This window comes from Botryllus schlosseri, chromosome 13 (genome assembly GCF_051294905.1).
Source record: "Botryllus schlosseri isolate E-star chromosome 13, Bs_hap1, whole genome shotgun sequence".
Lineage (NCBI taxonomy): Eukaryota > Metazoa > Chordata > Ascidiacea > Stolidobranchia > Styelidae > Botryllus > Botryllus schlosseri.
In genome coordinates this window covers 8,032,100-8,053,843 of record NC_137248.1, presented here as the reverse complement: position 1 = coordinate 8,053,843, position 21,744 = coordinate 8,032,100, and the positions used below count along the sequence as shown (strand labels likewise).

At 41.1% G+C, this 21,744-nt stretch overlaps 2 protein-coding genes across 4 annotated transcripts in view; one reads left to right on the top strand and one right to left on the bottom strand.

The window, feature by feature from the left end:
* The first annotated feature begins 1,314 nt into the window (after window positions 1-1,314).
* Window positions 1,315-21,586, top strand: LOC145453749 (uncharacterized). Of its 3 annotated transcripts, none has more exons than XM_080331741.1 (29): window positions 1,315-1,559; window positions 1,616-1,753; window positions 2,081-2,191; window positions 2,663-2,734; window positions 2,808-2,933; window positions 3,857-3,952; window positions 4,630-4,728; window positions 5,413-5,505; window positions 5,583-5,832; window positions 6,068-6,156; window positions 6,218-6,249; window positions 6,526-6,658; window positions 6,721-6,803; window positions 8,145-8,222; window positions 8,273-8,341; window positions 8,664-8,743; window positions 9,089-9,167; window positions 9,732-9,830; window positions 9,890-9,984; window positions 10,814-10,876; window positions 11,999-12,217; window positions 12,285-12,394; window positions 14,001-14,244; window positions 16,502-16,578; window positions 16,635-16,809; window positions 18,174-18,533; window positions 19,388-19,498; window positions 19,741-19,879; window positions 20,935-21,586. In XM_080331741.1, exons 1-29 carry the CDS (start codon window positions 1,405-1,407, stop codon window positions 21,153-21,155), a joined length of 3,696 nt encoding a protein of 1,231 aa, XP_080187867.1. In that variant the 5' UTR covers window positions 1,315-1,404; the 3' UTR covers window positions 21,156-21,586. The 3 variants fall into 3 exon arrangements, with proteins under 3 accessions (XP_080187867.1, XP_080187866.1, XP_080187865.1); XM_080331740.1 differs by having other exon boundaries at window positions 16,635-16,815; XM_080331739.1 differs by having other exon boundaries at window positions 16,635-16,815; window positions 18,162-18,533.
* LOC145453767 (uncharacterized) overlaps window positions 21,575-21,744 on the bottom strand; it is a 71,270-nt gene continuing 71,100 nt past the window's right edge. Inside the window, exon 6 of the mRNA XM_080331759.1 lies at window positions 21,575-21,699. Within this exon, the coding sequence (XP_080187885.1) occupies window positions 21,626-21,699 (74 nt within the window). The 3' untranslated portion in view covers window positions 21,575-21,625. The remainder of the gene's footprint in view (window positions 21,700-21,744) is intronic.

Genomic DNA, 21,744 nt, shown 5'->3' with positions numbered 1-21,744 from the left:
ATGGAAATATGTCGAAACAACTAACCCGTCTGCCACCACCTTGACCAATGACCAACGAGTTGTATGACCACCTTTAAGTCTAAATAAAAGTGTTCATGTTGAGATTGACGGTATGTTGACTTTGCATGTATACACCGCAGTGATCGCACTAACATATACCGTAGTCTCTATTGCTTGAATTAAATCCGTTTGTTGATGATTCTGTAGGCTAAGTGTTTCTCATTAAGTGCAATCGCCTCTTTTCTTTGGCCCTGTGATTATATCTACAGCTGTTTCATATGTCATTCGCTACCATATCGTATATAATTGTTGGCCAAGATGTACGATGGGATTGATTAATTTCAGCAATTCGTTTTGGCTCACAATTTCTTTCATCTTCAATCGAAAAGTATCATAAAATATCATTGTACGACCTTTACCTTTTGTCTCAGAAATATCGCCCTCTCCCTTGTCGGTTTGGAATGGTGAATTCATCGGGTCTTTTTCTTTGAAACGTGATGCTTCCCAACCTGTATGGAATCGGTGTCCTATCCTCACACTATGCTTTGTTTTTTTACTTCTTTTTTATTGAATTACTTGACCTAAAAAATCATCGCTGCTCACCTGTTACATCAGGCAAACGTACGGAGATTCCAGTAGGGCTACCCAGACACCATGATGATAGTGGCATTAATCAGCTGCTCAAACTCACTTTCAGATGTAACCCGTATCCAAGTTAGCGATTCAAATCGATCGAGTGTCATGGGAAGCACTGATGAATAGAGACTTTGTTGGCCATGGCGTACAATAGAATGTGGCATTGTGGTGCATGTAACGATGAACCTAAAGTTGCGTCTGTGGTGTATCAGTTCCAACACTGTGTTCTGAACTGAAGTACTGAAGTAGTTCAGAGCATTATTGTGATAGTTTTTTATGTTTTAAGTCGTTGTGGAATCTGTGTTCAGTGCACGCAAACAGTAAATAACTGCTGGGGAATATATTCATGGTCATTTTGTATCCAGATTGATATCAACTTTGGCTGTGAATCACTGAATCGGTTGATCAGTGACTAACCTAGAATATCACCAGTCAACGTAATATGTAGGCATATATATAAAAATGTGCAGATTATGGTTGATCAATAGCTAGAAGAGCAGCTTGTTGAGTATGATGTGCGGATTGTTTTCGTGTTGATTAGTGATATTTTATAAAATGAAAGAGTATGTCCTAACATGATTATCGCTTCGTCACACGCATTTGTGAAATATGGGAGAGATTCATGCTCATGTTCTACTCTGAGATTTGCGGATGAAGTTTGCATGATTTTAACTGTGACAATAATGATGTCCCATCATTTGACTGCACAGAAACTATATACCGAGGTTAATGAAATAGCGGTTATTGAAAATCTGACATTTGGGCGCTATGGCCCGGAGAAAGAAGAATGAATCGCAATACGCTTTTGGATTAGCTTGGTTTGAACAGGATGACGGTTCTTGTATCCCGCAGTTTGCTCAAACTAAAACAAAAGACTTGGCCGAGCTTGAAAAGTTCAGGGCGCCTTTACGTGGCGATTCTCAGTGAGTGAGCTTGTTTATTTGCTGATAAAGATTTGTATATTCTTTGAATTCTATAGAGATGCCGTGCTTCCTGGTACGGAGGAAGACATATCTGCAGTCTTGCTGCTTCAGGCTAATATCCGTCAAATCTCTAACAAGTCTGCAGACTTCCGTTCAGAGTCTCTCTCAAATGCGAAAAAAGCCATCATGGAATTGTGAGTACTTGTCACGTATCGTTGTTGGTGAAGCATCCTCAAACAGGGGTTCCCAACCTTTTATGGTCACTAGCCCAAAATCTTAAAATGGTACATTGAATTGAACGCTCTCTTATTTGAGATCTCATTTCATGCTGGTGACGTCATATTCCGGGATACGATTGTTGATATACAATGTTTTTTTTCCAATTCTCTACTAGTTGCTGATGATTACCCCTGACGAGTGTTAGCTGAAAATATTCGTTCTCATTTCAATATGAATATCCAATTGTATATTGAAATTCTGTACCTCCAAGAAGCTCTATCATATGTTTGCTTTTAAAACAGACGAAAGCGAAGGTCTTTAGTGGTTCCTGCGGCATTCCCGAAGACACCTGGCACAAAGAAAACAAACAGATTTCGTCCAGTGTCCAAGGATGGTCATGTTCCAACGATGAGGTAAGCGCTCATAACAATATGATTCACTTGACCCTACGGTGTGCGTTGTGTAACATTATTTAAATGCATGCATACGCAAGTTATAATTGGAATTCGTTAGGATTGCTGAGAGTTTGTATCAACATTATGTTTGGCGTGCTGTAAATAACTGGCGTAAATCAAGACACTCTGAACAGGAGCCTGTGGCAACACTTAATACTTTCAGACAGTATTATTGTTTTTTCCCTTCTCGCCAGTCACCATGGATACTTTAATAATTTAAAGTATAAATGTGAAAATTCACTGACACTCCGTGAAATTGTTTTGTAGTAGGGCTGCATTGGAATGTGTATTCCAGGTTTATTAAATAGTTTTAGCTTCACGAATGTTGGTGTTAAGAGCAGCATGTCGCATGTCTATCAAGTATTTCCACTAAATGGTTTGATAGGTTACATCTGATAGATTTTAACTTGATGTGTATCTCCAATTCAGTTCACTTAACGACTGTTCTGACGAAGAATCGAGTCGCATGGAAATCGAGGAATCTATTTCGGAAAACACCAGGTATACGGTATCTCAATAATTTCTTTGCTCCGTTGCCTCTATTTACAAGTGGGTAACGATTGGCTATGTGCAGGTGTGAAGATACGTCCGTTGGTTCGTCTAAACATAACGTCTCGGAAGACAGTAGTAATAAAAAAGTTGTGAAAAAAACAAAGAACCTGCCCAAGAAAAAACCGCCTACATCTAATCGACCGAAACGGTATGTTTGAAAATGTGTGATTGAGTGTTTTCAATTGATTTGGGATTTCACATTACACTAATCAGGTATAATTGTTATGCGTAAACCTGTGTCAACTGCATAACAGTGAAGTTCAATGTTCTATAGAAGGGGTGGCCAACCTTTTCAGCCCTCGGGTCACATGCGATTTACGAACCATTGCGTGGGCGACTTGAATGTTGATTACCTTCTTTGGTCGTCCGGTACGAGCGAAACAGATTAGGTAACGGTGTAAACAAGACTTTTATTACTACACATCAAAATCGATAACAATTACGCCATGAAAACTGAGTGTGCAGTGATGTCTTAGACGCCTGAAGTAGTTAATGAATGAATTCGGTCAATAATGATGTTGCTTGCATTTCTTGCGGGTCGCCCCTGTATACTGCCGGGCTCATTTGGCAAGGACAGGGTTATTCGGCGCTTGGTCCTATCAATATCGAAGATTTCTGTTAACATGCGTCTATCATTATGTGCTAAGGTTTCATTGCCGACGATCTTTTTGTGAGTGCAGACGCGAATACACATGGTGGAGACGACACGCTCAGAATTGCCACTGATTGCCCGCGCCTGTTCTAAAGCAAATTTGACTTTGGCTTCCGAAAGTTTGCAGCCAAAGTACAGAATAACCCGAATCCATTGTTAAAAACTTGCGCTATATGAAGTCCAGCATTGAACTTTAATTGGTAGCGTTGTGAAAGAAACAATGGTTGCGCATATTATGTTGTCTTGCGGTTATTGAGATATCGAGTGGTATTGAATTAATTTGTGCTATTGTCTGTAGTTCATATGTTTGTTCCAACTGATTTTCAATGATGCGATTTGCATATGACGTCTTCATATCGGACGTAAAAGTTCAGGGTTCCGAATATCACATCATTAAGTTTTCTGTGCATTGAATTCAGAGTTACCAGAGCGTCAAAACAGATTTGTTCACCGTACACCGAAGAGAAGAGACCTTCCAAATCCAGAGCAGCAAGGAATAACGCGACAACGACTCGGTAGGCAACAATAATTGATTGGACTATCTCTTGCATAGGCGCCGTTTTTAATCACCCCATGGCTACCTCGGCGCCTCTGATCACTTGGATATAATACAAGATGAGTTTTGTTCTATTCATCCACCGATGTTCAATGTTTAACTTAAATTAGTTAATAAACGTTGATTGTGCATCGTGTAATTGAATACAAATTTGCAAAGTGTAAAAACTCATTTAAAAAATTATTAATTTGTGTCAAAAGTAGAAGTAGATGACCATTAGAGCTGTTCAAAAATAACTTTTGTTTTTCAATTGCTAGGTTACATGAAATTGAAAAAAATCAAATCTTACCAGCTGTCTGAAAAAAAAAACACACACATATTTGGCTCAATTCCAACCCGTAGAAGTGAAGTTATTGATGTTCAAAATTTATGATGTCAAATCATAGTATTCACGGTATTCTTCCAAATCCAGAATTTTATGCTCCGATAACTTTGCTTCTACTGGCTGGAATCGCGCCAAATTTTTGCTGCACATCGTTTTTTCAGACAACCTAACAATTTCATGGCGTAGGCCAGTTAAATTTGAAAAAAAAGTTACATTTGAACAGCCCTACTGGTCATACATATGTCATGTTATTCCCTCCGAATGTAACAATCAGTGCTGGGAATATCACACTTTGTGTCGCTTGAATTCAGATTTACAAGGGCGTCTAGACAGATTTCCTCGCAGCACGTGCAAGACGCCGAAGTGGAGCGACCTTCCAAATCCATATCGACAAACAGTAAGGCCACGCGGTAAGTAAAATTGGATTGTTGCTTGAGTTAACCACGATCGATTTGGTGATATTCATCCACCGATTCGGTAATTCTGATTCTAATCTCGTTTGGGAATAACTGTGATGCTATGATTCTAATTCTACTGTCATGCAGAAAAAAAACTTATCAGTTCTAATTCTAATCGAATTTGGAAAAGCTGAATATTTTCTTGTCCAAGTCTGGCTGATTGTGTTCTACGCTGTGAAATTATGTACTAATTCGTGAAAAGTTGAGACGCGTCCCTGATTGCGCAGATATAACGTAAGTATACGTTGTCATATCGCCACATATGATGTGAAGGATGATTGGAATATCGGATGGTATGGAATTGAATTGGTGGCATTGAGGGCTATAAGCAAAATGGCCAGAGTAATCACAAAAGCTACTTAAGCACGGGTAGAAGTAGTGCTTTTATAAGCAGAATTGTTGGTATACAATGTTCTTTACGATTCTCTACTAGTTGCTGATGAGTGTCAGCCAAAAATATTCAGGTTCATATCAATATGATTATATGGATATACTATTTAAATGTATATTGAAGTTCTGTACCTTTATGAAGCTCTTCAGAATCAGTATACAACTACTTTGAGTAGAAGTAGAAGTAGAATAGGGTTTGACTATCAAGGCGTGACACTAGTGATTGTGGTTATTTTCGTGTGACAGAAATAATCGAGCAAGTGCAGACGAGGAAGCCGCTGATGTCAACAGTCGTGGAGAGGAAAGAGATGAAACTGGCTCGCCGAAAAGAGCAGTAGGGTAAGTACGCTTGCGTTGGTTGAGAGAACCGTTGCCAATTTTGAATGAGATCTCACGCTGTTTCGTTTACGTTACAGAGATACCGTATCCGTGGATGAGAGTGTTGAATCTACAAGTTCCCCAGTAGCAAATAGGAAATCCAACAATGTCGAAAGGGCTGACGCCGGCCATTCTTTGAATGAAGACACGTCTCACAGCGAAGAATCGGCAGAGACGAACACTGGACTTGTGTGTGATAATAATGGGAAATCTTTAGAGCAGACAGATGGTACTGAAGGAGCCCGTGACGACATGGCGGTTGGATCGCCCGAAGCCGCCTCTACCAATGTAAGGCAGGGGTTCATAAAGTGTGGATTCAGGTCGTGACCCACGTGTGGGTATAAATTTGGGTCGCGACCGCATTAGAACGATCACCTAATATGTTTTATTATTACTATGACGGAGAAATATCATACGACATAAGCCTCACTTATCAAAGATGTGTTGTAGAGGGTCATGTTTTATAAAGCTGCTCGTCTGCACCTTTTCTATAGCATGCAGTCCTATCACTATCTGTGTTCAGGGTGAAGCAGGAGTGCCCCTGCCTGTTCGAGAGCTGATCACAAGACACGAAGCTTTCATCGAGCAACACCACTCGGACCATTGCGAAACGTTAGTGGTTGTGCAAAACAGTGGTTTCGATGCACCTATTTCACTTTGCGTTTCTTTCCAGATCGGACGACGCTGTGGGCAGTAAACATGCAGGTAATTCAAGCCTAATTTGGACCGGCTTCACGACTGATTGTTGTGGATAAGTCCTTGATAACCATACCTGACTGTATGGTGCAAAACTTAGAATGTCTTGCAAGGTTATTTCCGCACCTTGTCCATGCTGATATGCACATATTGTGTATGTATATATCATGAATTGGTGTACATGTCGCAAAAACCTCGAGGTCGAAAATAGATAATGTCGTATTCCTATTGTCGATTCCTTGAATACTCTCTGTGACTCATCACCGACTGTCGATACTGCAACAGGCCGTAGCATGGCGGACATGGTGAATTCGTGCATGAGAAAAAAGCCGACTATCCAGCTTTTCAAATTGAAGGAGCTGTCAACGCCTGATCGACCGATAACTCTCACGATGGAGGCGTTCACCTCCGACGACGAGTACTGTTTTTTAAAATTTCATCCGATTATTTGCGCTTTTTACGCTGTTCCTCACGTTTCAGCGATTCGGATTTCATTGAAAAATCAAAACCAGCTGGCCCAGACAAGGCTCTCCAGGCCACCCCCACCGGGGCTATATTTCAGCGTAAGATTATTGATTGTTATAACTCTGTGGTACCAGACTATACGTCGCCCTGGCATTATCTTGCCTGGAAAATTTGAAGTTCTCTTCAAGTTTTTGCAACAGCAGACGTGGTCAAAGTAGTGATATTGTTGGTACTCATGTAGAAGTAGCAGTTTTCAAGTAGCCCAAGTGAAAAATTGAATATTCTAGGCATAGTTTTGCGTAAAACAACTGCAGCGGAAATGGAAGTAGCCGAAAATCGAAATAGTCGAAATTCTGAATCTACCGTTCTATCTGCGGATTCATATCCTATCTTGTGCTTGATAATAGCAGAGTATATTACAGCGAACCTGTTCGTACAGCGATCGAGATCTGATACTACCACGAGAGCAGTCAGATTAAAACTAATTATACCCGAGTATCAAAAACATTTTCTTGAACATACCCAGAACACTTTCCAAAATGAGTCATCGACACTTGTACTGGGAGACTAATGGTTAGCTATCAAAGTTTCAGAATATTTCAAATGCTAGTAGAGTTGAAAAATATCTCGATTGATATGAAAATCATCGTTTTCAAGAAAAAAACGCTTGGATAAGTAGTGAAAAACTACCTTGTCACTGACCACATCTACACTAATGTGTTATACTAGTATTAGTGGCGAATATCCGCTATCGTCTTTTTTTCTGTCCTTCTGTCAGCCCCAAAACTAGTAGATCCCATTGGAATTGAATCATGCAAGTTGAACTATAAACACGGCTTTCACATCATAATGGAACCTAGACTTTATCCTGAAATTGTCCCAAGACTAATAAAACAATGATTTTACTTGACCTTAATTTATGTGGATCACTATTCTGGCTACTTTCACAAGTTAAATTAGTTTTCTGAACCTTATTTATTCCTGTGTGGATCGCTATTCTGTGTACTTTCATCGGGCTTGGTACATTACAGCAGCGCTGTAACCGAGTCACAAGTCGATTCTAATTTTATAGTTTTGACTCGAGTCAAACCGAGTCATTTTAAATTCATCGCGGAGTCACGGTTCAAGTTCGATTCACAGTGTTCCTTTTTGAGTTCAATCCTGCTCCAACTTATTTTTGTACAACTCTGTGTGATATTGAATTCCTCACACTCACAAAATAGTAATTTCCCACACTTTACACAGTTTCTGGCCCTATTTTACAAACACCAGTGCTGATAGATGAATAAGCAACTATTCTTCAAAGTTATAACAGAAAACCTGTCTTGGCCTTCCCATTCTTGAGTCATATGTCTCGGTCGAGTCATCACACAAAGTCGAGTCGCGACGATCATTACAAGCCCTGCATTACGGGCGCATTACATTTATCATTGTTTCAGCGGTAAGACGTAGCCTGAACCTGCACTTGACACCGTCTCCCAATCAAACGCAAGACTCAATTTTATCGGATATGAAAGGTATTCGTTGCAGTGACGTATATTGGTAGTTTGACAGCGTGTTGTTTCAGAAAGCAACAACGAACGTTCGGACGATAATCTGACGATGGAAGAAGACAGTCTTGCAGATGATAAAACCGGTAAGATACAAATTATCAGTTCAGTTCTAAATAGTGTTGGCCTTACCCCTTCGAAATGATTTTAACTTGATTATTCCGATGTCATGTTCGTTCGAGAGTCACAAAGGATACATTACGCCACACCCGAGTCATCCAAGTAATCTTGATGTGGTGATGTGAAGCTCTATGAGCTTCACTGGTAAGTAGAAGTAGAATACCGTGGCAGTTTGATCTATTCTGAATGCACACGAAACTTTTTGTAGCGATTTGGTGTCTACGACTGTATTGATCCTTTGTTTAAAAAGTTTTTTTTCTCCGTTCCAAAGAGCTTTCTACTTTCCAGAGACCAGCACGGTTTGCTCCTCATCCGCCGCCACCATATTGATGGAGGATGTCATGGACGCGATGGCCGATGCAGATCCAGTGAGTTTAAATATACATAGTAAGCTCGATGTGCATAATGTCACAAGCTCGGGATTAACGAAACTCTGTGAATGGAGATGAATCATGCTCTTGCAAGTTTTGCCCCATAATGATTTGGCAGCAAACACTGAGCTTTCTGTAACAAGCTACCCGCAACTTGGCATAAACGGTTCTATATAAGTACTCATTTATTTACGACGCAGGTAGGTTTTGGCTGCAACAGAACTACAGCGTTTCGTTAGTGGTTTAAACTATATAATTATAGTTAGGCTTCTAATTAGATTTCTTCACGAATTCACTGTTCGAGGTTGGTTCCAGTAAGACCGACAACGATCCTTTTTCCAGCGAGTACGCGACGTTCCTCGTAGAAGTACCAGGCAGCGTCGGAGCGTGCTCAGCGCTCGTGCGTCAAAAGCGAAAGGAGGTTTGGCGTTTTCGTATGTTGTGCCCGCTTGAACGTCGTGCTTTGTGACCAGAGGTGGTCAGTGATGAAATACTTGTATTATTTCATGAGACTTTGGAGTACTGAACTTTATTGTGCATTTTCATAGTATTTTCATGACGTAAGTATATTAAAACCCAAAGCTTTTCGAGCTGGCACTCTACTCTCATACTTGCACTACTGACTCGTGTGCTTATTATTTTAGCTTAATTCTGCAGAATTTTCAGTCTCCTAGGCAAAACTAGGCCTGAAATACTGGAAATACTTTCTCATTTGGAAATCGCTTCTTCTGCTCTTTGTTTTACTTGAGTGCTTATGATCTTAGACGGGCTCTACTTCTACACCGTTTTTAGTTTGCCAAGCCCTGAAAACAACGGCCTTTATCAACCCTCAAGAGGCCGCAAGGAAAAGCTTTTTCTGAATCAAATTATGCTGATGCTGAAAAATATTTTGCCATTTTCGAAGCCCCATCTCTGCTTCACCTGGCGGTCACAACTATCAAATCGCTGGCGTTGATTTTGTTCATTTACTTTGTTTCTTCTGCAGACAAAACCTCGGACACAGATGACAGCAGCGAGACAGCGGCGACGAAACGTCCCAAAATTGTGAAACCGATTCGTCCGTTAAACTCCGCGAGTCGTTTAAGTGAGTAGTTGTACGCCTTGTGACTAGACGCCGTCTCTATGTCTTTGTTGATTGTTTAGGAGTCACGAAACCGACTCCGAATGTAGGACGCCATAAAAGAGCAATCGATCAGGTGGAAAGCAGTGGATTTATGTCGCCAGGGCGACCGAAGAAGGTGGGTTTTCGTATTAACTAACATTATTATCATGTTACTGACCGAGCTATCTAATATGTAGATGGATCGACAGATAGATGCCCTTATTTTGTCACACCAGTGAATATCCGGTACATATTGAATCGATGGTCTTTTGCTAACGCCGGAAAACCGCAGAACATAACTATTCTACCCACAACAGATAATTGTGTCATGGGTGGGAAGTGCGAACTGAAGCCACTCAAAAACCAGTTCACTCACTAAATTGGTAGATTGTCTGGATTTGACCATGGAGGTTGGCCTACGGGGCCACGAGCCCTTTTATAGGTAACCGTGAAAAATTAGACTAGATATATCATCTTCAAGTTGCTCGACTATAACAAAACAAAAAATGAATTGAAATTTAATGCAAATATCATTAAAGCAATAAGCTACTTCTGGATCCTGTGTTTATATTCTCAACACAACCAACAAACATGTTATTAAGGTATTATCAAAGCAAAAACAAGATTAGCGATCACATTAACTGAATATGTAATAACCAATTAATGTGCTGCCGTATTTATTTGTATTATATCTATAATACATTTAACATATTCAATAGGGTACTATTGATTTTTGAAATTTTTGAAAGGTGGCCCACGGTGTAAAAAAGTATGGTAACCCCTGAATGAGACGATACGAGATTGTTCTATGTTTTAAAAATTTCTTGAATATAAATATCGTTTTCACCGACTTTGTGCGATTTTCCTTATAACTCTGTGGCCCGTCTCGAAATGCACTTCCCGACGTGCGTTGTCTGGGAGTCTTTGCATGGCGCATAGTCAGACTGTCTATTTTGTGGTCACAGTTGATCAAGTGCGCTAGCCCGTTGTGCCAACAGAAGGCGAAGAGGAAAGCGCCACAGCGCAAGGTAACCCGATTTGTGCCCGACGTTATTTTGCATGTTTGTGCATGGTTTGAGTTTGAGATTTTTGTTTTAATCAGTTGTTGCCAGGGTTACCAGTGAATTCGGCACTAGGCGGCCCCTAATACTATTCGTAACCTACATCGACCCTATCCTATCCCTAAACCAGGGGTGTTCAGCTGACGGTGGTAATGTCCTATCTTCACTCCGTATATACATGTTAAATTGACTACCTGGGGGACTTTGTACCGCGCAGAGCCCTTGTGGTGTTTCTGGCAATCCCTGTTTTTGTGTGAAATACCTTGCCGTAAAAGTTTGTAATTCTGGAAGCAGAACGCGCCCGCAGGCGTGCTACACGCATGGATATCGCGAGTATTAATGCTATGAAAAGTTATTTGTATTCATGAATGAATTTCATCGATAATATCGGTAGTTCCACCTATTAATATCACTGATTTATGCTTTCTCAACCCACGTGATCAGATTTACCGTTGAGCTGACGATAGGGGTTGTCTTCGAAAATTAATGATGGTTCATCTTTGGGTTGTTATTAATCACTTTGTTGTGTGTAGCTATTTCCTTATCTCCCATCAGGATTGCCGGTATTGTCAAAATATATATCGTAATCGCCCAAACGTAACATATTCGTGCCGCAAATGTGATTCTGAATTGGTAGTTCATCATTTTCCTAAGCGATTCGCATCTGTACCATGGGGCTCAGATTGACACTTATACATCAGAAACAGATAAGCAAACTTTGAAGCTAGGTCCCAAATTTATCAGATTTTAATTCTAGTCTTGATTTCCAATTGTATGTTGACGGCCGCCAACAATTCAATTAAGTGTAGACGGCCATATGTTGGCCACCCCTAATCAATCAATAATACTTGAATACCAATTGCCTTATGTCATAATTTGCATTCATATTCATTTAAACATTCGTTGTCACATATATCAATACAACATCGATGCATCACTTCCGTAATAATAATAGTTAATACAATTCTATTGTCGAATTCATGAAGTGCCATATATCGCAATTCACATTCATTACATTTCCAATGCCGAATTCACCGTTAACCCGTCGAAAACAGGCAGGGAATTCTTCAATAATACTATGCGTTTCAGAGTCGCAACACATTTCTTAACCGGTCCACCGCGGCGAGCCGTTCGAGGCGCACCCCGGGCACCGCGTCGCCCAGCGTGTCCAGGACGCGCCCGGGCCTGTTCCAGTTCAACCCCGCGGTCAGCATGAACCGTCTGACCCCGTCGCGGCCTAACAACCTGCCCACAGGGATTCAGTCCTTCCTGAAACGGCACACCCCGCAGAAACCGAAGACGTTCGCGGTAAGGGTGTTGGGTTTGTTGCGAGTGGTTTGTTTTTTATGACGTTTTGCGTGTTTTTCTCGCTCAGGAACAACAGGCTGAGAGGGAGGAACAGTTACGCGAGAAAGAGGCAAGGGAGAAAGAAGCGAAAAAGAAAAAGGAAGAGGAAAAGCAGAAGGAGCTGCAGGAGCGGAAACAGTGGGTGTTTTGTCTCTTGATAATTTACAATTGAATAGTATATTCATATTAAAATAAACCCGAATATTTTCGGCTGACACTCGTCAGGGGTAATCGTCAGCAACTAGTATAGAATTATAAAGAACATCGTATGTCAACAATCGTATCACTAAATATGACGTCACCAGCATGAAATGATTGATGCGAAACAATCAAAGGCCATAAATTCTGCAATTGGCTAACACTTGTTGGATAATAATGTTGTGTGCCTTGGAGGCGACTTTTATCTTAATACACCAGCCGAGGCTGTGTTAACAAAAAGAGTTCGTATATTATCTAAAAATAGTACATTGAACGCTCTCGTATTCGACATTTCATGCTGGTGACGTCGTATTTTGTGCTACGATTGTGGATACACGATGTTCTGTTGAATTCTCTACTAGTTGCTGCCAATTACCCCTGACGAGTTTCAGCCGAAAATATTTGGGTTTATTTCAATATGAGTATACTCTTCAATTGTGTGGAGATTCTGTACCTCCAAGAAGCTGTCTAACTAGAATACTAGATAATTCTAATTAGACTGGTTGGAGTGGTTTGAATTGAGCCAAATTTTATATGCATCGTTATTCTAGACAACCTAACAATTTCATGGGATAGTCGGTAAAATTTGAAAAGTCTTTAATTTTATTTATTATATCCAAATCTTTGCTCTGGCAACCTTAACAATTTGATCAAGTAGCCAGTGAAATTTTAAAAAATGTGGTATTTCGAACAGTCCAAATATATAATGTACAAGAATTCACTACGGTCAGCAGTTGCTCGATAGATAGTCCAACGTCCCTGCCGTGAAGGAATGATAATTTGACCTCTCCCGTTGGATGTCCTCTAGCAACATTGCACAGCAGATTACAAATTCGTTCCATTTGACCGATCACTTGAATTAGTTGTATACCACCCAGTATGATTTGAAATAGTGATTGTATGTCTCTGCTGTCTTTGCTTTTCAGCCTGGTCACAATGCTGTTAGTTGCTCTGATATTGTTTCAATATGCGCGTTGGGCTGACTGGCACGATTGTCCCGGGTGTCGGCAAGTTCATACGGAATTGCACTGGAGTCGTAGGATTTCTTTTGCTGCTTTTAAAATGACTTTGATTTCTAATCTGAAAATCGAAAAGTTTTGTGTGATGCACGTGTGATGATGACTAATAATCTGCGAACCAGCGATGTGCATTAAAAATGTCTGGTCTGAACACGAGTTTTATTGAGCTGTTGTCTCAAACCGAGTTTAAGAATTGGAAAGTTTTCAGCTTTTTGCCAAATTAGATCACAATTGAATTTACTGCATTCGCAAATACTTGGAAATTGAATTCTTAATTGAAAATGAAAAATATATCAAATTCAGAATCAAACAAGGTGATCAAATACTCCAAAAGAAGTAGCGATTTACAAGTAAGCATTCCAGACCTAGTTTTGTCTAGAAAACTGTCAAGATGAAGTAATCTTAACTCATAGCCACTTGAGTAAATAGTTCAAGCAGGAAAAATCTTCTTGAAGTACTTTATTACCAACAGCCTCTGGTCAGAATTGATTCATGAGATTGGCAAACGTCTGTGCGTCTCGTCTCAGGAAAAAGGAAGAGAAACGTCTGCGCGCCGCCGCGCAACGCCTGCAGCGCGAGGAAGAGAAGCAGCGCCAGAAAGTGAAAAAGATCGAGCAGTGGGAAAAGAAAGTGGAGAACGCCGACAACGTCAAAGTGCTGCGCAAGAAAGAGAAGGAGGCGGAAGGAAAGATTTTGAAGAAAAAGCAGATGGACACGGCCGAGACCGCGCGCAAGGGCGAAGAGGAGCGTACCAAGAAGATAAAGGAGCAGGTGGGTTTTTATTTTACTTTGTTTTAACGAAATCTGGACCTGGGTTGTAACCAAGTTACAAGGTTCCGAGTCACAAGTCACTATCACTTTTATAATTTTGACTCAAGTCAATTCGAGTCATTTTCAATTCACCACCGAGTCAAGTCCGAGTCCAAGTCATCGAGCAGGGGTTCGAGTCATGGTATTATGAAGCGAGTCCGAGTCCAAGTCATTGTGTTGACTGCTCAGTTTCCATTCAAAGTTTTGTTAAACCCACTTTTATAACTCTGTTTGGTGATATCGAATGGCTCGCATTTATAATACACAAATTTTCCTCACTTTCAACAGTATCCGGTTGCATTTTCAAGTACCAGTATCAATAGACAAAATCCCAATAGGGTCGTTACTTTCCTATGCTTCGAAATTACAATGAAATGTTGGTCTTGGCCGTCTGAGTCTCGAGTCATATGACTTGGTGCGAGTCATGCGCAATGACTCGAGTCGAGTCATTTCAGTATTTTGAGAAAATGACTCGAGTCAAGTCGAGTCATCAGAAAATCGTGACTCGAGTCATTACAACCCTGATCTGGACCCATGAAAAATCCCAATAGTTACATAACGCGTTATGTCAGGAATGATTGAAAAATTTTGTAGTACAACGAAAGACAATTCCCTGCATTCTCGGGTAGAAAGTGTCGGTCCTTACAAAGTACCTTGCCAAGAACGGAGAAAGAACGTTCAACAACAGCAGCAGTTGTTGACTGACAACACTGACAACACTATTAGCTTCATTTGACCGTTTATGATTCACGATTAGCAGACAATGTGCCTTCTACAACCGGTAGGCCTATAAAGCAGGCTAGAAGCTGTACAATGACAAATGATGAGTTAACTGACAGCGCAAACATCTACGATACAAACGAGACGCAGGTTGCAAAAAAATTTTGACTCTGTAGACAATTTTGACAATTTTTTTACCTAACCTGTCTCGATTTCAAAATGCAAAAAGTTGGCCATTAATTGCAAACGTAGAACATCAAATTTTAGATTTACTTTGATGTTTGGAAGGTACTTTTGCGCATGGCGTCGGGACATAGAATGCATGGTCTTCTTTGGGCGTACGAAGTGTTGTGCGAAACTGTTTAAAAGTAACCTACAGCTTGTTTCTTATATTGTCAAAGTTACGATGACTTTCGAACAACCTTGGTTAAATTCTAACAGTGCACTTTGGCAGTGTAAGAGAGGCTATAGCAAACAGCAAAGTCGCATTTCTTTCATCGGCATACATTCGCAGTCAAGTTTATGGTCTTCATGACTTCGTGAGCTTCGCCTTGCAGCGTAAAAATATCTAATAACAAAAATACAGCATTAATTGAAGTTTCCAATATTATATTTGAGTTACATAAGGGGGTTAATTCGGATTTTTGTAGGTTTGCCGGTCCGCAGCCTTTGTATTTTAGTTTTACCGGTCCTCGAGGTCAAAACGTTAGATGAACACTGTTTTAGACTACTTCCACGAATACTTTGATAGTTGTCGGGAGGCACTATTTGCTTTTGACGCTTTAGAATAGGATGAGTAGTATTGGGGTATGTTTGCGGATTGAGTTTCAGTGTGTTTCTGCTCATTATGCGAAGACGCATCTTGCACTATCGGAACTAGCCACCTCCAATCAATTGGAAAATGTGTTTAATACATTGACCAAAATCTTTTACGAACTACTTAACTAGTTAATTGCGGGCCTAGTTAGTTGCACTCAAAGTAGATTTTACGGTCTCAAAAAGCGATATTTCATCTCACAATTGAGTAGAAGTTTACTCGAGTTGTCTGTGCCAAGATATAGTACTTGGTGTAATACCCAAGCGGTAAAAATTTTCTTCTACTCCACAAAAGAAGGCTCAGAATGCTCACTTTTTTAGTTACTCGGAATTGCCGCTACTCGAGTAACGACTACTTTGAACAGTCAGCAGTGAATTCGGCATTGAGTTGAATTTTCATTTTTTTTCTAATGTTTTGCTACGATATTGATGTATCATTTTCATAATAATATATATTTTTAATGTCAAGTTGAACATGCTAAATTTACCGATTACCGTATATCACAATTCATGCCAAGTTAAATATCCATTTTTGAAAGTATTAATACAATATTGATGCATTCCTTTCATAATGATAATGGTTACATTTCTAATGCATTTCTAATTCATCATGTGCCGAATTCACTGGCAACCATCTAACCACAACCAATTGTAATCACCACCACATGTATTTCGGCCGCAGGAGCAAGAAAAAGAGAAACGTCTCGAGGAGCAGAAGCAGCAGAAAGAACAGGAGGCTGCGGAGAAAGCTGCGGAAAAGTGAGTCTGTAAAGTTGCGATGGTGAGAACGAGTCTTTGCACCTCGTTTCTCTCAGGACACGGCGCGAGGAGGCTGACCGGGCCCGCAAGCAGGCCGAGAAAGAGCAGGCCGAGGAGGACAGGAAGAAGAAATTGAAGAAAGCGGCCGAGGCTGATCGTCTGAGACAAGCTCGGCTCGAGAAGGAAGAGAATGAGAGGAAGAAAAAGGAAGAGAACGAGAAGAAGAGAAAGGTGCAGGTATGTAAATTTGCTATTTTCCCGCTCAATTATCATCAATCATACGAGCATATCTAAAACTTGGTATGGATATGTGGTGTTGATATACAGCATCGTGTATAGCTAATGTTGTGGTTTGCGGAACAAATGCAACAACTTATCTAACGGTGGCTTATCCAGTAATTAGTTGACTCTTATGAACAATGTTGAACAAATATTTAACAATATAAAGTTGGGGATTAGTGTACTCAAGTTTTCTACCTAACCCCGATGTAGTTTTGACCTAGATTTAAGTTTGTGAGGGTGCGCCTATGTGCAGCCCACGTGAAAAACTTGGTAACTTCTGTAACTACAACAACACTTTCTTAGTGACACTTGTAAACATTCGGTTCGGTATTGAAGTAGTTGGAGTCGGTGTCAGAGTGGGAGCATTTTACCAAACTTTGACTCCGATCAGGATGCGACTACGACTTCATCGACTATAATTTAACAAAGATCCCACATCCCTGCTTCTGAGGCAATTTACCCACCTTTGCATTTGTCCGGTCTCGTTGACCTTTGACTGGAGCCCGACCAATATTGCATTTTTAGCTGGTACCGATGAAACCAATAGTATCTTGCACCTTCAGCGATAACTCCGAGATATTTACCCCAATATTCAAAAGACAAGGTATCTAGCAGGGTTGTAACCAAGTCGCAAGGTTCCGGGTCACAAGTTACTCTCACTTTTATAGGTTTGACTCGAGTCGAGTTTTCAATTCACCGAGTCGTAGTGTTTTGAATTGAGTCCAATTCATTATGTTCGCCATCCAGTTTTGAGTTCATTCCGGTTCAACCCACTTTTTTCAATTCTACTCGAGTGATAATGAATGTCTCGCATTCATAATATCGTAATGTTCCTCAGTCTTAACAGTTTCTGGCCCTATTTTCCAAGTATCAGCACTGATAGACGAAATACCAACAATATGGTAACTTTACTATTCCTCGACGTTACAATGAAATGTCTGTCTTGGCCGTCCTAGTCTCGAGTCATACGACTTGGTTCGGGTCATGCACATGACTCGAGTCATTTTACGCGTTTGAAAAATTGGCTTGTGCTATTACAAACAGTGGTATCTGACTTAGGACGCATTTTCAAAACTTCGAAGCATTTCTTCGAACAGCTTTACATCCATAGCTATGCTTGGACATGAAATAAACTAAATGGCTGCATCTGGTCACCTGTATGAGAAGGATGTCAATATGTTCAGTCCAGCAATTGCAGATGATAATTCTACTACTGGAAATGTGATGTGGACTCGATATTATAAGCGAGACGATGATAGAATCGTTCATGCTCTCTCTACATACGAGTAACTCAATAATAGTCCAATATTCAGGCTGAAATCGACAAGAAAAACGCAGAGGCGGCCGCAATAGAACAGGAAACCACGGAAAGAGAGAAAGAAGCTCTCCGAAAACAGGAGGACGAATCTGAACGCCGCCAGGAGGAAGCTAAGCAGCGCAAAGAGCGCGAGGAGGCGCGCCGTAAAAAGCAAGAGAAGGCCAAAGCCGAACAGGAGGAGAGAACCCGGCGGCGGCAGGAGGAGGAAGCCAAGAGGACGGAGGAGCTGCGCAAGAAAAAGGAGGCCATGCGCAAGGAGGCGGAGAAGAGGCGCGAGGAGGAGAGGATGGAAGAGAAACGGAAACGGGAGGAGGAAAAACAGAAAAGGGAAGAGGAGAATCAGGCGAAGATTCAGGTCTGTCGATTTGCGGCTTTGGGGTTTTAATCGGGGCCGGTCAAAGAGGTCGGCGTTGTTACTTGTGTAGAAGTAGAAGCAACGTCGTAAATGTGAATTGCAAACCGAAGTAGCAACATGTGAGACATGTCGACACTGATTCTAGCGCGAGTAGGCAATGGAAGGCCTAAAAAAATTGATTTGATCGAGGGGTCGCATATGTTAGCTGTTAACCGAAGGTGGGTACTCAGGTGATGGCGTTTCTAGTTCAAGTAGAAATGATGAGGTTGAAAGTACTCGGTACATAGTTTCGCAATGTAAATTTAGCCTAGAGTGCGCATACTTTATCAGTACTTACGCGATGTCTAAATGGATTTTAGCGACCAGCGCGAAATGTCTATGACCCTACGAATCGGTGAAATATTACTAACTATTTCATGGGTTTTCGCTTGTCCCAAAACTGCTTTTTACTTTTCGCAATCGAAATTGTAATAAAATGCAAGTAATTTTGCCTCGAAACTGTCGAGTAGAAGTGGAAGTTATCCAAAAGCATCACTTGCCTGAGTAGTCTAAAAAGATAAAAGTACTTTGTTGCTGACCGCCCTTGATTTTAATTTACATTGCAGCAATACGCTCATATCGAAATTATGTTGAAATCCGAAATATTGTCGGATTTAGTCGCATTTCTGAAGAATATGCGAAAAACTATATACGTGACGCCGGTATGTTGCAAATCAAAATGCGCTACTAGTTTGGTGCGGAAAAAAGTGTTCCATCGTGTTTATACGAATCGCGGCATTACTCGCGCACGGTGCTATTTTCGATCCTCACGAATACAACATGGCTTTTTTCCTTTGAATTTACGATCGACGCAGGCGGCCAACGAGAAACTGAAGCTGCTGAAAGAGGAGCAGCAAAAACAGAAGCAGCTCCTGATAGAGATGGGCCAGACTTCGCCAAACCTTAACGGGACGTACAACGTCTCCGTGAGTACACTTTCTCGGGTCGGTAGGCGTTATCGAGCTGTACTAATATTCAGGGAGCAATATTTCTGTCCGTTAGTGATTGAAGCGGATTATTATTTGTGGTCCAGAAAATACGTAATTATTTTGTAGTGTGAGTTTATTTGTCAACGAGAATTGTAGTTTCGATGCTAACTTGATTAGCAGCACTGACTAGTTTGACCATCTCTTCGTATTATTTCATTTGTTTTCCTCCATATTTCCAGTCGTACGATATGACGCCTCACGTTCCTAAGCAATTTGAACCTTCCACCGAGGAAAACTACAACATCGCCGACATCTCCAGCGGCGACAGCACTGACGATGACGAGCAGCCGCGGAAGACCGTCCCTAAATGGGCGAAAGGTAGTGTTTTTATGATGTTGGTCAAGTTTGGTGTTGGCTGCTGATCTTTGGCTAGTATAATCGACCAGCGTTGGCTGAGTTATTCAGAGCAAAGAAGTAATGCTTTGATATTTACGAAAATTCACCAGAGACATTATCAAAATAGTCAGCGCTGCCGCTTGAATACCGTAGCAGAAGAATAACGATTTGAATTTCCAGTAGAAGAAGCAATTCCCATGCCATGTCAAAACTAAGTTTAGTAGAAAGTGTAATGTATGGAAAGTATGTGAGTTCAAAAAGTGGATTTGCCAGGGTTGGAACTAAGTCCGAGTCATAACTCAATCTCACTTTTATAGTTTTGACTCGAGTCGTTTTCGATTCGCAACCGAGTCAAGTCCGAGTCAGTGATTAGAGGGTCGAGTCATAGTGTTGCGACTCTAGTCCAAGTCATTGTGTTCACTATTCAGTTTTGAGTTCAATCCCGTTCATGCCATTTTTTTAAAACTTTGCTCAAGTGATATAGAATGGGTCGCATTCATAATATCGTATCATTTTCCTAGTATCAGGACTGATAGATGAAATACAAATAATGTGGTGACTTTACTGTTCGAAGTTACAATGAAATCTTTGTCTTGGCCGTCCTCGTCACGAGTCATGCACAATGACTCGAGTACAAGTCGAGTCAAAACACAAATTGACTCGAGTCTAGTCATTTTACGCATTTGACAAAATGACTCAAGTCGAGTCACCAAAAAAAATCGTAACTCGGGTCATTACAACCCTGGATTTTTGCCGATGTGTCGCAAAGTTTCAGCAGTTGATCAGATGTGGCTACTCTAGAAATTGAGAGATGCATCTTTGCGACCAACGCATAGTGACTAACAACACTAGTAATAACCATTCTGCATCTAGCTTTGCCTAAAAAAATCAACTGCCTAGAACTTCAACTTATCACCACCTTCATGATATTTTAAATAGCTCTGTGTGACCCACCTGTTGAGAACCCTCTCGTGTAGCTGGTAATCATAGCCCACCCTCGGGTAAGGTTCAGGTAACGGCACCGTCGTCTTTTTCAGGCGGCCCGCTGCGTAACTCGCTAATCAAGCAGTACTACCACGTGCCGAAACTGAGCGAGATATTCGTCGGCCTGCTTGGCGAGCCCCTGGACCTGGCGGACGTGTTCAGGGGCACGAAGGCTCGATATTTCAAGCGCACCAGTTCCGCCGTGTGGAACTCTCCGATCCGGGACATAGGCCACATCAGTTTCACCGAGCATTGTCAACCGACCAACGTGTGAAATTTGATTCCGCGAAAGCGCCTTAGCCTCATCGCTTCTTTCATTTCTCGTGTGCCAGTGCTTATCGAAAACGACAGTGAGGTCCAAAGCTTGATTCGTGTATTTATCTTCGCCGACACCGGTATCTTCTAGTGTCTGGTCTTTCTTTGCCCTGTCTCTTTGGGTGTCGGGTCTTATTCTACGCTGTACGTTATTACATTGGTATTTTATGTCACATATACTTTCTTACTCTTTATGTCTGGTGATATTGACGTTTAACTGCTTGTACTGAACGATATGGGGATCCCACGCAAACAGTTGTTGCCAGATGAGCTGCCAAATTGGGAACGGCTTGGGATTAGATTTGACTGCTTTTAAGCTACACGACTGCTGCTGCCGGGTCGCCATAATTTGTGCCACCCATTCACTTAATAAATCAGTTCGTTTAACAATCTGTATATATTTTTGTGGAGTTGAAGTTGTGCGCAATATCAGAAAAATCTCTTTATATTATCAAAAATTGAATGAAAAAGGCCGTCTGTCCCATCGTCTCGGAAATTGTAATCTGCGAAGAGAAAGAGGTTAAGATATTTTCCGCATTGAAGCGCTT